Here is a 14026-nt window from a genome sequence, read left to right on the forward strand (position 1 = left end):
ATATATTTAAAATTACATTACTAAGATCCCAACAAATAGTACAACATTAAACTGAGAAAAAGAAACAGAAGGAATTTAACATGACCATAACTCGGTACAAGAAATAAAAAATAAAACACAAAGACACTAGAATTGAACTCATCAGACTGAAGATATCAAGCTGGTACTGGTACTACTAGTAGTAGAATCCCAGATAAACGCGATGGGACTCCTCACGTTGTGCTCTCCGTCCGTCCATTCGATGGACCCGAAACTCCAATGTTTGTCTCGACCCGAGCCTGTTACTTCCATGACATTTAACTTACTTGAAAATGAAATTTTATACGACAAAAATCGATTTTTCTTACTGAAAACAAGCGTCTGTGGTGAAACAGTAATTTTAACAGACGGTGGAGAGTTTATTTTAACCTTATAAACTGCGTCTGCTGACGGTCCAACATTCTTGACCGTTCTTTCATACTTCACTTTATTAGTTCCCGATTTGAAAACAACAGAGAATGAAGGATAGTTCAGGTCACCTGGACTGGCCATCTGAGACCGACTGCAATCAACCTTTTCATGGACGAATATCTTTGAGATCGTTGTTGAAGAATAGTTAATGGAGCACAGGAATTGTGCATAGTCTTCAGTTTCCACATCGTATACTAAACCTGGGTGAAGGGCTTTGTTTGGATCAACATGACCTGACCCAAGCTCGAACCATCTCGCATATTTTCCATCAGCAAGCCTTGTGATATCTTTTCGCGAATTATCCACATTGTAAGCAGTTGTCATTATGGCAGACTTAATTGCACCCGGAGACCATGTAGGATGTGCACTTTTAAGCAAGGCAGCGATTCCACTAACATGAGGGCATGCCATTGAAGTACCTGACATTACATTGTACTTGACCCGTCTCGTATCCGCTTTCGACTTGCTTGGACCAACAGATCCAGTCCAAGCAGCCAAGATATTTACACCGGGAGCAATAATATCGGGTTTAAGAATCTCTGGCGTTATTGGATTCGGACCACGACTAGAAAATGCGGCAATTTTTGGAGACGATGGTGAATAACCAATTGATGTTCCTTTAAATTTTATCACAGCTACTGGATAATATTTTTGTGCTTTATTTGTCGCCCTTATATAATCTCGAATCTTACGACCACTCTTATAAGTAATCATAGTCCCAGGAATTAGATGTGGAACAGAAGTCAATCCTTCACCTTTTTCTTTGGGTGCCACTTGAATTACTCCAATTCCACCGGCTAATTTCACTGCATTCCCTTGAGCAGCTCTTGGACCACCACTCTCACAAACAACAATATTTCCCTTAACTCTGTTGACATCTAATTTCCCTTCTTCGCAGGTTTCACTACCACAGTCACCACCGTAAACTAGTATATTAGATTCTGTTAGTCGACTTTTGCCATAAAACAATGAGACACCAGGAAGAACAGTTTTATCTCCTAAAATCACATTTGCAGGAAATTCTCGGTCAAGTGTCGATGCTCCAACTGTCAGCACCCATGGTGCGACATTCCCTACAGTCTTTTGTTCAGGTCCACGATTTCCTGCAGAGACTAAAACAATAATCCCTTTCTGCATAGCGTGAAATGCTCCAATCATGAACGTATCCTTGTAGAATGGAACAGCTGTCCCCCCGACTGACAAAGAAATCACATCAACTCCATCTGTAATGGCCTTGTCAAATGCAGCAAGTATATCTGAGCAAGCACATCCAACGCCTGGCCAACAGACCTTGTAAACAGAAATTCTTGCCCTAGGTGCCATTCCATGTGCTACTCCAGCTGCGTATGGACCAAATGAAGCATTAGAAACACCAGACCCAGCTGCAATTGATGCACAATGTGTACCATGCCCCTCTGTATCTCTGGCTGATATTGTTTCTGAAGAGCTCATATTCATTTTACTTCCAAGCATAAACGCTTGACATCCATCGAGGAATGCCCTAGCACCTATTATCTTCTTGTTGCAGGATTCTTTTGGAAAGTCAGGTCCTACGTCACAGATACCTTTCCATCTTTTAGGTACTGGACCTAAGCCCTTATCATGGAAACTACGTCGTTCCGGCCATATCCCGGTATCAAAAACACCGATAATGACATCATCACCGTAACCTGAATCCGGCCAGATCCCGACTTTATCGTCAAGACCAAGAAACTGAGGAGTATGTGTGGTATGGAGTTCGTGAATTTGCTCAGGGAGGACAGATACTATTCCGGGAACATTGCGTAGATGAGACGCTTGAGAAAGCGTGAGTCGAGCAGCGAAGCCATGCATTGCATGGTCGTAAGTGTAGATGATTTGTTGAGGCTTATGATGTTGATTATTAGATGAAGAAGAAAAAGATGAAGAAGCAGGTATGGGAAGAGATGCTAGAGTTGCATGGTACCACTCATGATGAGATACAAAGACGGATGGCTTATCAGGTTTGGAGACGAAAACAATGAACGTCTTTAGTTGTTCATTATCTTCCTCATTATAAGATGCTGCAAGAGAAAGTAATGGAGATGTTAGAAAGATGATAAGAATGAGAAAGTAAGTAGAATCAGTAACAAAAGACATTGTTGTTTGATTTTCTTAATTAGCATCAGCACTTGTTTCATTATATATAGAGCTTCACCTTATTATTTAACTAATCAACTACTACTTCTCACGATGAATTTTTACAATTATAAAATTCTCGATCTCACTTGAGATAACATGGTTCCTGACATGACATGCAATCTTAAAACAAACAAAATCTTAGGAAATCAAAATATAACGTGAAGTAGTGACGGAGGTGTAAGTGACTGTCTCCTTCATCATGTTCCACGAGCTTTCCTCTCTTACAAAAATGAGACCCATGGATGTATTTCAAATTATCAACTATTCTAAACAGACGTAGTAACTGACTGACGGTAGTGTAATTGAGTACCTAATGTTAGCACAAATTCAAGACTGTACAAAAGAATTCGCACAAGAAAAATATGTAAAAATTTCTCATTATGAGTATAGCGGACGGACTGACTCAGTTGTGCTAGGGTGCATGCCTAGACAGTAGCAATAGATTTGTCTCGATCCACCAATTCCGGAGTAAATCATGGCTAATTCAGCTGTCCGTTTTCCTAGAGATCCGAGACATATAAGATATCCTGGCATATACGCATTTTGATAATCGTTGCGAAATCGTATTAACTGTGTTAGGATAGTTTTTTTATGACTATATTCTGCTTCATCTGAAAGTTCATAAACACGAAATGATTAGGTCAACAAATAATATTTTTTGAGTTTAGTTGTGTTTTCAGTAAAATTGCTACTAGATTGGTCTCTTATTAACCGTTCTGTTTTGTGACAAAATCATAAAAATAAATTCATTCTTCCCTTGATTTCCTATACACATTCTTAGGTTACCTGAAGTTTATACGTTTTCTGGGGATTATGCGAAATATGGAATTGGTTTTACCTAGGAAAAGATTTCGAACGAAAAATCAAAAGAAAATCAAAAATTTAGATGTTTGAGGAATCTGGAAGGGAAATATGCATTATATCAAAACTGTTTAATTTACTAACTTGCTGACAAATAAAGTAGCTGATTGATTCTAAGAAATCTAAGGTTTGGTGGGGTCTAATAACTAGACTCTGTGCAGGTATATCAATTAGTAAAGACAGGGTTCAATTATAATATGGAATTTGTGTTAGCCTTTTTATGATGGTTAGTTAAAGAATCGAAGAACACTAAAGAAGGTTTAAAATTTGGTACCTTGTTAAATTTTATTTCAACAGTAATAATATTTTCATGATTCATGAATCATCACAACTGCTCGAAACAAAACACTATCTCTTGACTCCTATTTCCAATCCTTGGTTTAGTAGATCGCAAATTCACAAGTTGACCTACGTATCCCCTTAGTAAAACAAAATTCACATCTCACTCCCTAGAAATCTCTTACAAACCAGTTAGTTACTTCAATGTTGATTACAAATTGCTGGAGAAAACATGTCGATCATTGTCAGGCAGGCATCAACAGGAGAAGTTCATTGGAATACATATATTCAAGGGCAAAATTCAGATGTACCCTCCTTTTTTTTCTTCAAATGTACCCCATTCTTCTGAAGTTTACAAATATACTACTGTTTTGACTTGGTCCCACTGTTTTTTTTTTGTTTTCGACCTCCTAAGTTCTATGGGAGAGATATCTAGCTGTTAGATTGGCCATCCTCGTCATCTATGAGCGCCAAACCATTCGGCGTTTTGCTTAACACTGAACCATTCGGCGTTTTGATTAATTTTTGAACGCTGAACCATTCGGCGCTTTAAGTCTCAGCCGTTAGATTTTGTGATTCTCCTAAGCGCCGAACCACTCGGCGTTTTGTTTTACTTTTTGAACGTTGCTCGGTTCAGCCTTTCAATTTCGCTGATAGTGAAACGGCGAGCAAATGATAGGAGAGAGAAGTAGCCAGAAAAAGTGTTAACTTTTTTCCCACACTTTTTTCATGATTTGCAACACTTTTTGGCCAATTTAGCCATCCAAACTCTCTCATAGGACTTAGCCCCAAAGTTTCTCATTATGAGTATAGCGGACGGACTGACTCAGTTGTGCTAGGGTGCATGCCTAGACAATAACAATAGATTTGTCTCGATCCACCAATTCCGGAGTAAATCATGGCTAATTCAGCTGTCCGTTTTCCTAGAGAGACGTATAAGATATCCTGGCATATAGGCATTTTGATAATCGTTGGGAAATCATATTAACTGTGTTAGGATAGATTTTTTATGACTCTATATTCTGCTGCATCTGAAAGTTCATAAACACGAAATGATTAGGTCAACAAATACAATTTTTTGAGTTTAGTTCTGTTTTCAGTAAAATTGCTACTAGATTGGTCTCTTATTAACCGCTTACATCAATGTCATATGAGTTATAAAAGTGTAGGACATATTATGACGTGCTTTCTTAACGTGTTGTTATGGGTCCTGCAACGTACTTATCCGTGCCGAGTGTTGTTCCATGCTAAGCTAAGTCACGTGTTGAGCTGGACTGTGCTAAAATTTTAACGTGCTGGATTGGACTGTACTCGTGCTGACATAACCCAGTTTACATCTCCATACAAGATATACAAAAAAAGAATTTCCTTTTAAGGTTGTTTGTTAACACTTGTGTCATGACTAGCAGTCTAGTTACACAAATGAGAATTATTCCTTGTACAAACCAGCTGGTCATCATCGGTGGAGATGATTCAAAACAGCAATTTGGTCAAATGGACGAGAATTCAAAAATCAGAGGCGCGTGGTACTCGTTTATTTTCGTAAGAGTACACTCAATAATGATATGGCCAGATGGATCAACGGTATATTTTGAGATATATAATTTGTGGTTTCACATGATACATCTGACCAAATTGGATGCCATGACAGTAGCAATAGATCTGTCTCGATCCACCAATTTCGGAGTAAATCATGGCTAATTCAGCTGTCCATTTTGTCAGAGAGGCAGAAAAATATCCTCGGATACGGGTATTTAAATAGGAAAATATTATTTAAATATCCCTCAAATTCCGTTTTTTAAAATATATTCCTATTTTATTTTTAAAAATACTCTATTTTAACCAACTAGCACAAATTGTTTTCAGAAATGGAGGCAACTAGCACAAATTGTTTTCAGAAATGGACCCAACTAGCACAAATTATTTTAATCCACTATAGATAATCTCTGCGAAATCACATTAATTGTGTTAGGATATATTATAAATTTTTATTCTATTTATTTTGAGAGGTTCATATAACACCGAATGATTTTGGTGAATAAGTGCTACTTTTTTATTTCCATTCTGTTTTCACTTCTCAGTACTGTTACTACTAGACTGGCCCCTTGTTAATCGCTTTCATGAATTTCATGAGTTGTAAAAGTAAAGACAATCACAAGAAATGTGTTATAGAGATGAGTTTTGTGACAAAATCATAAAAATTAATTCATTCTTCCCTTGGTTTCCTATACACATTCTTAGGTTACCTGAAGTTTATACGTTGTCTGGGGATTATGCGAAATATGGAATTTGTTTTACCTAGGAAAAGATTTCGAACGAAAAATAAAAAAAAACTCAAAAATTAAAAAGTTCGAGAAATCTGGAAGGGAAATATGCATTATATCAAAACTGTTTAATTTGCTAACTTGCTGACAAATAGACTAGCTGATCGATTCTAGGAAATTTCTAAGGGTTGGTGGGGTCTAATAACTAGACTATGTGCGGGTATATCAATTAGTAAAGATAGGGTTCAGTTATAATATGGAAAAATAAAATTTGTATTAGCCTTTTTATGCTGGTTAGTTAAAGAATCAAAGAACAATAAAGAAGGTTTAGAATTTGAGACCTTGTTAAATATTTTCATGATTCATGAATCATCACAACTGCTCGGAACAAAACACTATCCCCTGACTCCTATTTCCAATCCTTGGCTTAATGGGTTGTAAATTCACAAGTTGACCTACGTATCCCCTTGGTAAAACAAAATTCACATATCACTCCCTAGAAATTTCTGACAAACTAGTTAGTTACTTCAATGTTGATTACAAATTGCTGGAAAAAACATGTCGATCAATGTCAGGCAGGTATCAATAGTAGAAGTTAATAGGAATACATATATTCGCGTTCGTTACGCCTCTGAATTTTAGCAGGACTCTATGCATGTTTGATTTCCTTAGCTGATCTCAACCAAAACTAAGAGTTGCTACGATCCAAAGCTGAAGACTAAATAAACAAATATGTCTCACATAGAAAAGTCTTTTTCGAATAGATAAATCTATCTCCACAGAAATAATTATAAGTTTTGTTCGTATTTTGATAAATCAAGGTAAACATAAACGAATTGATAATCCGAACTTATATTTCTGTAAATCCATCTGCACCCTATTTTCAATCAATCTGACCTATTTGAAACACAAAAATAACAATTAAAAATGAGATTTTCAAATCTTAGGTCACACAAACCATTCTAATTGATTTATCCGATGGTTAAGAGGCTTGAAATTCTTGTTCCTGATCGATTGGACCTTCAATAATGATTGACGGATGTTGTTGACTAGAGGCACAACATTCTTAATCAACCTTCTTATTCCTCATCTTTAACATAGATTTAATCGACAATTATAAGTTAATTGAAGATGATGAAATGTTTTCGACTGAAGAAAAAAAAATGGTTTGTTTTCTAAGGGTATGGAGATGGAGAAGAAGAGGAGGGTCACTTAGACATTTGTAATCGTCCTCGGACTCCCCCTAACCAACTTTTTAGTCACTGGAAATCCATGTGAAGCCCTTATATTAGCTTTTCTTTTTTTTTTTGAACGGAAGCCTTGTCAAGAATAATTTTGCATGCTGAAAATTTGGGCCACAGAAAAGGTATAAAAATTACAACTCATGCTCCTTTTGTGATCCCTTTATTATTTGCTGGTGACTGTATAATTTTTTGTGAAATATCAAAACTAGTCATAATCTGGTTGCTATATTTAAAGAGTTTGGTGCAGCCTCTAGTCAACTAATTAATCTAAATAAGTCATGAATTTTGTTTAATACTAAAACCAATCTAGTATATCCGAAAACATGCTCAAATCTTTCTAGGAGTTCATGTCGGTTCCCTGAATGATACGTATTTAGGCTCCCCTTTGTTTATCAGAAGCTTTGAGCCACTGGCGGATAAGATGAGCAAAAGACCGTTGACTTATAAAGGAGAAAACCTTAACATAGCTGGAAGGAATGTCATGTTAAAAAATGTTACATCTTTCTTGTATGTTTATCAAATGACTTGTTTTAAAATCCTGTGAAAATTTGTAAAACTATCATTAATATGCAATGGGATTTTGGTGGGATAAAAATGAAAAATGAAAAAATGAGAATGGAAAGAAATGAGCATATATAAAGGCTTGGAATTCTGATGTAGTGCAAGATATGGCAGAATCTTACTTGAAAGGAAGAGATCATCGAAAGAATACACTAGTGGAAAATGGAAATTAAACCACTGTCAGAACAAGAAGTAATATCACTAAAAACGACTGTGTCCTTCAACAGTATTCTAGAAGTGGTTTTTTCCAAAACGACTGTATCTGACAAACGTTGAATTCTTTAAAAAACCACTTTTTTCAACAGTAACACAGAAAAACTGATAGACACAGTAGTTTTTATTGATGACATTTTATAAAAAAAAAAGGATATTGATTCAGCTGTATCCAAAGCTGATTCAACTGAATCACAACTATATTAATATAATGACTTTCAAACTGAAATTTACAAAATTAAATTGATAATAACTTTAAAACTCAATTTATATTGAAAAGTGTATTCACTTTACAAATCAGTTATCTAAAATACTGCAAGTTCCAAATCTGGAAAACTTCAATACTAAGTTGGAAAACCTTAACATAGATTTCTGTATTACAAGTCTAACCATAAAAACTTCATTACACTAAGTTGCAAACAAAAACCTGCACCATCTATGCCTTCATTTTCTGAGACATTAGCTCAAATCAGGTCCATTATCTCATCCATAAGATGCAAACAAAAACCAACACTATAGCAATTAACAGCAGCAAAAAAAGAGGAAAAAAGACAAGGACTCTACTCGACACCATCACCACCCTACAACTACACATACAAGTATCCATTCAAATTGAAATTTAAAGAAAACATATGAACTGCAGTCATTACCATTTATATGATCAAACTTTAATTTTCATGCTCCTTCTTGAAATTTTCACCACCTGAGCAATATGTGTACACGTTAATGTATTTTCCATTTATCATATACTGCAAAAAATTCCTTAAATACTTGTCGTTAAAAAGGTGCATAAGATGTATACAGATGGTGTATTACTTCCTTGACCATTTTCAGTTTAAGCTTTCTCTGTCCTTTGAGCACCATATCAGCCGCGCGTACTAGTTTCCAGAGGCATGCCTACCAGTGCAAATGGCTTTTTCCAACCTGTGGTAACCTTAACGGTAATATGGTGCATCTCGTATTTATCTTAAACTCAAACACTTCCGGTATCTCTCTATCTTTGTACCTATATATCTTGATTTATCTATATATCTGTAGTTTTGTTGGATTTAATGTTGAGATTTAACTTTTTTTTTTATTTATTTTAACATTGTCCTCGTCTGACAAAGCAAGAGTTTGAACAACTTCAACATTGTACATTATCGATTAATTGAAATGTCTTCCCTAACGGGACACTTAGGATTTCGCAAATAATTAATTTTTTCCAGAATGCAAGTTCTAGTAGAGGAATTTGATACGATGCAACATCATGACTAATAACTTAAAACGTCTTCCTTAATTGGCCGGTTCATCCTTTTTGTACACTAGCAGGCTGAACATGTTAAGAGTATGTCAAGAGAATATTTAGAATGCTGGAAATTCAGTTAATGTTGTTCATGAGGCTAATTGTCTAATTTACAGTCCACCATATTGCTTAATATCAACGTTTCGCTGTCTAAACTAGTGTTAAGTGAAGAAATTGAGCCCACCCGAGTTGATACGAATGCTTCGTAAACACAAAATTGTTAGGCCAGTAAGTGCAGTAATAGTTCGAGTTATATCTGGAATATAGTAAAATTAGTACTAAGTTCACTTCCTAGAGGTTCATATGGAGTCATTTGAGTTCCAAGGTTCGGTAGAATTGGGCAATTACAAGAAATATTTTTTCGACTCGGATTTTATGACAGAGTTACAAACAAGTCATTTTGCTTTGGCCAGTATATATATTTATATACAAGGGCCTTCATGCCCGTGCATTGATGCACGGGCTAGGGTCGTAGTGGATGATGCATTTTAATTTTTTCTCCATGCAAGCGTGATGTACCCCATGAAGAGTTTATTTTTCTTTCATATGATTCTAAAACTAAAGCAAGTGGGGTTGATGCTCCTTCAATTCCCAATACGTCCGCTACGATTCATCTTTGGTGCTTGAAATTATTTTTTTGTTCTTCTAAATAGTTGGGCAACACTCAGTTGGGTTTTGTAACACCCTGCTACCTTCAATTGCATCATACATTGACGTAGTTTAGCTCGTATATTATTGCTTTGCATGCATGAATTCAAAAGATTGCCCAAGTATAAGTAAATAATTTGAAGCCAATATAAGTATGGAATCTCAAAGAATTTGCACTCGTCAAGATTTCATTACTTTACCGTAGTTCAAATTAATAATTGATTAAGCCAAAAAAAATACAGTTTCTACTAAGATACTGTCTTTGTTGATAATGTTCTATGACTTGAATCTCCTTCCGGCAAACATATTGACGGCCGAAGTATGATAGCGTTTTCAACGATGTTAGAAATATTATATTGTAAGTTACCGTAGAAATTTATAGTTTACCTGTTCTACGGATACGTAATTTTATTTTTCTTGGCCCTTGCTGCTGTATCAATGCAAGGTTTCTCCTGCCCTATATTTATTGCAAACTTATCAATTTGAATAACCATCTAAAAGCCAGAAAATAATGTTGTTGGTAAGAAATACTAACTTGGTTAACAGTGAAGGAATATTAACTCAACCCACTTTGTCCTTATTTTTCACGTGTCGTGCAACAACCATATCCAAACCGAGAGAAATCCGGAGATTCAAATATTCCCCTCTTTTAATAATATTACCATCGTTATTTCACAAAACAGCCGATCGCATACCACTTTGAACGGATCCAAGAAGACACTAAAATTGATGATCTATTGATGTGACTTTGAAATTATCATCCAAGAACTCATATTAATTAGCATTCTCATATTTATGGTGCTATATTAAAAATTCCAAGAGAAAATACCTTCACTCATTACCGTGCCTTGTAAAAGAAATATGGGTTTGTTATGTCATGCACAACCACTGCAACACCTCTCGATTGAACATGATTCACCACACTTGTCTGGTCTTGGGTATCTTCAGTATTCCTTTGTACCTGTAATTGAATCATTATTTGTAATGAAAAGTGTTTCAATCCAAAAACCAATTGAAAACCTCTAAATTTAAAACATCTTACCTTATTACTGGATGTGGAAAGATTTTCTTACAACAACAAATATTAATCAGCCATCTTCGACACATGCAAGCCGTATTTTGGAAGTGAATCATATTTCCAACCATCTAGAAGAAGTGCTTTTGGGCTTCATATCTCAGTCGAAGTTCCAACTGTCATGTTCATAAACCATGCAGTACCAACATAAAAGTGGCGCAGGCATCTTGCATTACAGGGATCACAAACTGGTCACAAAATTCTGGAAAATTTATCTTTTGCTTCATGATCAACTACTTTACAAATTTCAGTCCTTGTCATCAAATCCCATCTGCGACAGTGAATTGGAGGATATAACATACCTTAACTTACTGACATAAAAATCCATCGAGAACACACACCCTTTGGGAACAGTTGACAAAACAGCACTCATCCGACTCAAACATGAACAAATAGATAGTTCCAAATCGTTCTCCTATTTATGTATCGACTTCGGAGTATTTAACTTATTTCACCCTATATTTTATGGAAAATTTCTTGTTTGGTCCTAGGTCCATATAGTTATTTATTTCTGGGTCCAACCGAAAATTAATATTATTCTTAGGTCCACAAGATGGAAAAGACTTGGCTGCCCCTCCATGATACGTGTGAACGTCTTTTCTCTATTCGAAGTTCGAACCCACTGGTTAGCAAAAACACCTTCTATCTTCGTCTCTCTTCGTTTTTCCTTTCCCTTCTCTATTCTAAGAGAATTCTTGTGATTCAATCAAGGAATCACAAACCAAAAACCTAGATTCCGATCTTTGAGAAACCAAAACTCTAAACTCTAAACCTAGATTCCGATCTTTGAGAAACCAAAACTCTAAACTCTAAACCTAGATTTCGATTTTCCATATTGAATCAAGATTTTTTTCTAAATCTACGAAGATAGTACTGCTCCTATATAAGAAGAAGATGATTATGAAGAATCACCAACACAAAAAATCAAATAAGCGAGCAAAAAACAAACAAACAAAAAAAGAGTATCGAAATCAGTAGCAGAAAAAGGTATGAATCAGAAGTACATATATGATGTACGGGAAAAACCTAATTTATTTTAACCAATATGATACATCACTGCGTATAAGATGTTTTTTTTTGGATTTTGACTGTTTAATCAGAGGTACATAACTCAAAATCTGATGAAAATCATCGTAAGTGACATGCGTTTAGTGTTTGTGTTTGTAGTTTGTGTTTTCTGACATATAGATTTGTGGGTACATAACTCAAAAACTGATTGAATAACAATCGAAGTGACGCGCGGTGTGTCTTTATTGTTTTCTGACACATAGATCCACCAGTACATATATACAATACCGAGGTAAAAAATCACTATATTGTTTATATACTCAAAAAAATCAATATGTTGTTTATTATTTTTGGTTGATGAGATAATGATCCACCATTACATATCTCTAGTACTGAAGAAATAAGTCTTTTATGCTTTCATTGGATTTAAGCCCTATGAACATCAAGTACATAACTCACATACTGAATAGTAACCGTTATTATGCTTTCACATGTGATTTTGGGTGTTTTAGGCATATGAGTATGCAGTACATAAGGCCAGTACTGATTATGTAACATTGATTATGCTTCTATATAAGATTGTTTGTGTTTCTTGCATGTAGATTTTTCAGTACACATAACTCAAAAACTGTTGAATAACAATAAAAAGTGACATGAGTTGTGTTTTTTTTTCTTTCTTCTTTTCACTGCATACCAGTACATATATGTTGTACTGAGGTGTAGCAGTGCTTTTGTACTATAAAATCATTATGTTGGTTTATGAGATAATGATCTTGGGTATGCAGTACATAAGGTCAATACTGATGAATGTGTTTATGTTTCCATATATGATTGTGTTTAAGTAACATTGTTTATGCTTCCATATATGATTGTGTTTCAGACATGATGATTGTGCAGTGCATAAATGCTACACTGAAATAAAATTAACTAAATTTTTGTAGGGAAGGTTGTGCCAAAACCTGGTACGAAGTTGTATAGATCTGAACTCAAAGACTTACATATTTTAGTAGCCAACATGAGATTGAGTGGATATACTTTGAGTGATGCGCAATTACAAAAGATAGACGAAGCATCTTCATTCGCGGAACTCCCTTCAAGCATTGGACGCTTATGGAAGTAAAGCCACATTCTTATGGAAGTAAAGGTGCTCAATACTAGCAGTGTATATTAATTGTACTATGAAAAAAATACTACAATGTATATTGGTTATAAAGAACACATTTAAAACTCAAATATATTTACATCTGAGCATTAATTTATAGTGATCACTCAATGTATGTGTGTGATAAATTTCAGTGTATATCTGCTGCACTGCTTTAATTTGTTTAAGTCTATAATTACATGTACTGGTTTAAATTCAGTTAGTATTTGTTCTACTCAAAAATAATAGAGTATATATTGATTGTACTACAAAAAAGTTTAAATTCAGTATATATTGGTTGTACTGCAATAAAAATAAAAATGTATATTGGTTGTACTACAAAAAAAAAGTGTACAATGGAAACTTCAAAATTAGCAATAGATGCAATGAAAAGAAATAAATAAAAAATTACATAAGCTTGAGAAAAAACCAAGGCGTGTTGGTTTATTACATACTAATTTCAAGTACTTCACATACAACCAAAAAATCAGTACATCTGATACATACTGAGAAAGTGAATGCATAATGGATGCACTGAAAGAAAAATAATGACTGAAAACACTTTCATTCACTTTTAGCTCCAGTTATGCAAGGCTTTCCTCCATAATTTTCACAAGTTACCCTTCTATAGTACCCAGAACAATGAAATTGCTCTTCCCAAATCCCGGTTTAACTTGTTTAGCAGCATCGATTTCCTTTCATGGACAACAACTAACACCAGAGCATTATTTCATGTAAAATTCAGCTACTAAAGCAAATATAACAGTGCATATATGATATACCCTCAGAAACTAAAAATCTACAATAATTGAAACCGGAAAAAAATAACTCAGAATG

At 35.0% G+C, this 14026-nt stretch overlaps 1 protein-coding gene across 1 annotated transcript; it reads right to left on the bottom strand.

Moving 5' to 3' along the window:
- On the bottom strand, positions 1-2568 carry LOC113300600 (subtilisin-like protease SBT1.4). The gene has a single exon (XM_026549804.1). It carries the CDS (start codon positions 2566-2568, stop codon positions 142-144), a length of 2427 nt encoding a protein of 808 aa, XP_026405589.1. The 3' UTR covers positions 1-141.
- Positions 2569-14026: the final 11458 nt, after the last annotated feature.

The sequence above is a fragment of the Papaver somniferum genome, chromosome 7, assembly GCF_003573695.1.
Source record: "Papaver somniferum cultivar HN1 chromosome 7, ASM357369v1, whole genome shotgun sequence".
NCBI classification, from domain to species: Eukaryota; Viridiplantae; Streptophyta; class Magnoliopsida; order Ranunculales; family Papaveraceae; genus Papaver; species Papaver somniferum.

Coding starts and splice junctions, on each gene's coding strand:
- LOC113300600 (XM_026549804.1), bottom strand. CDS start 2,568: ATGTCTTTTGTTACTGATTCTACTTACTTTCTCATTCTTATCATCTTT.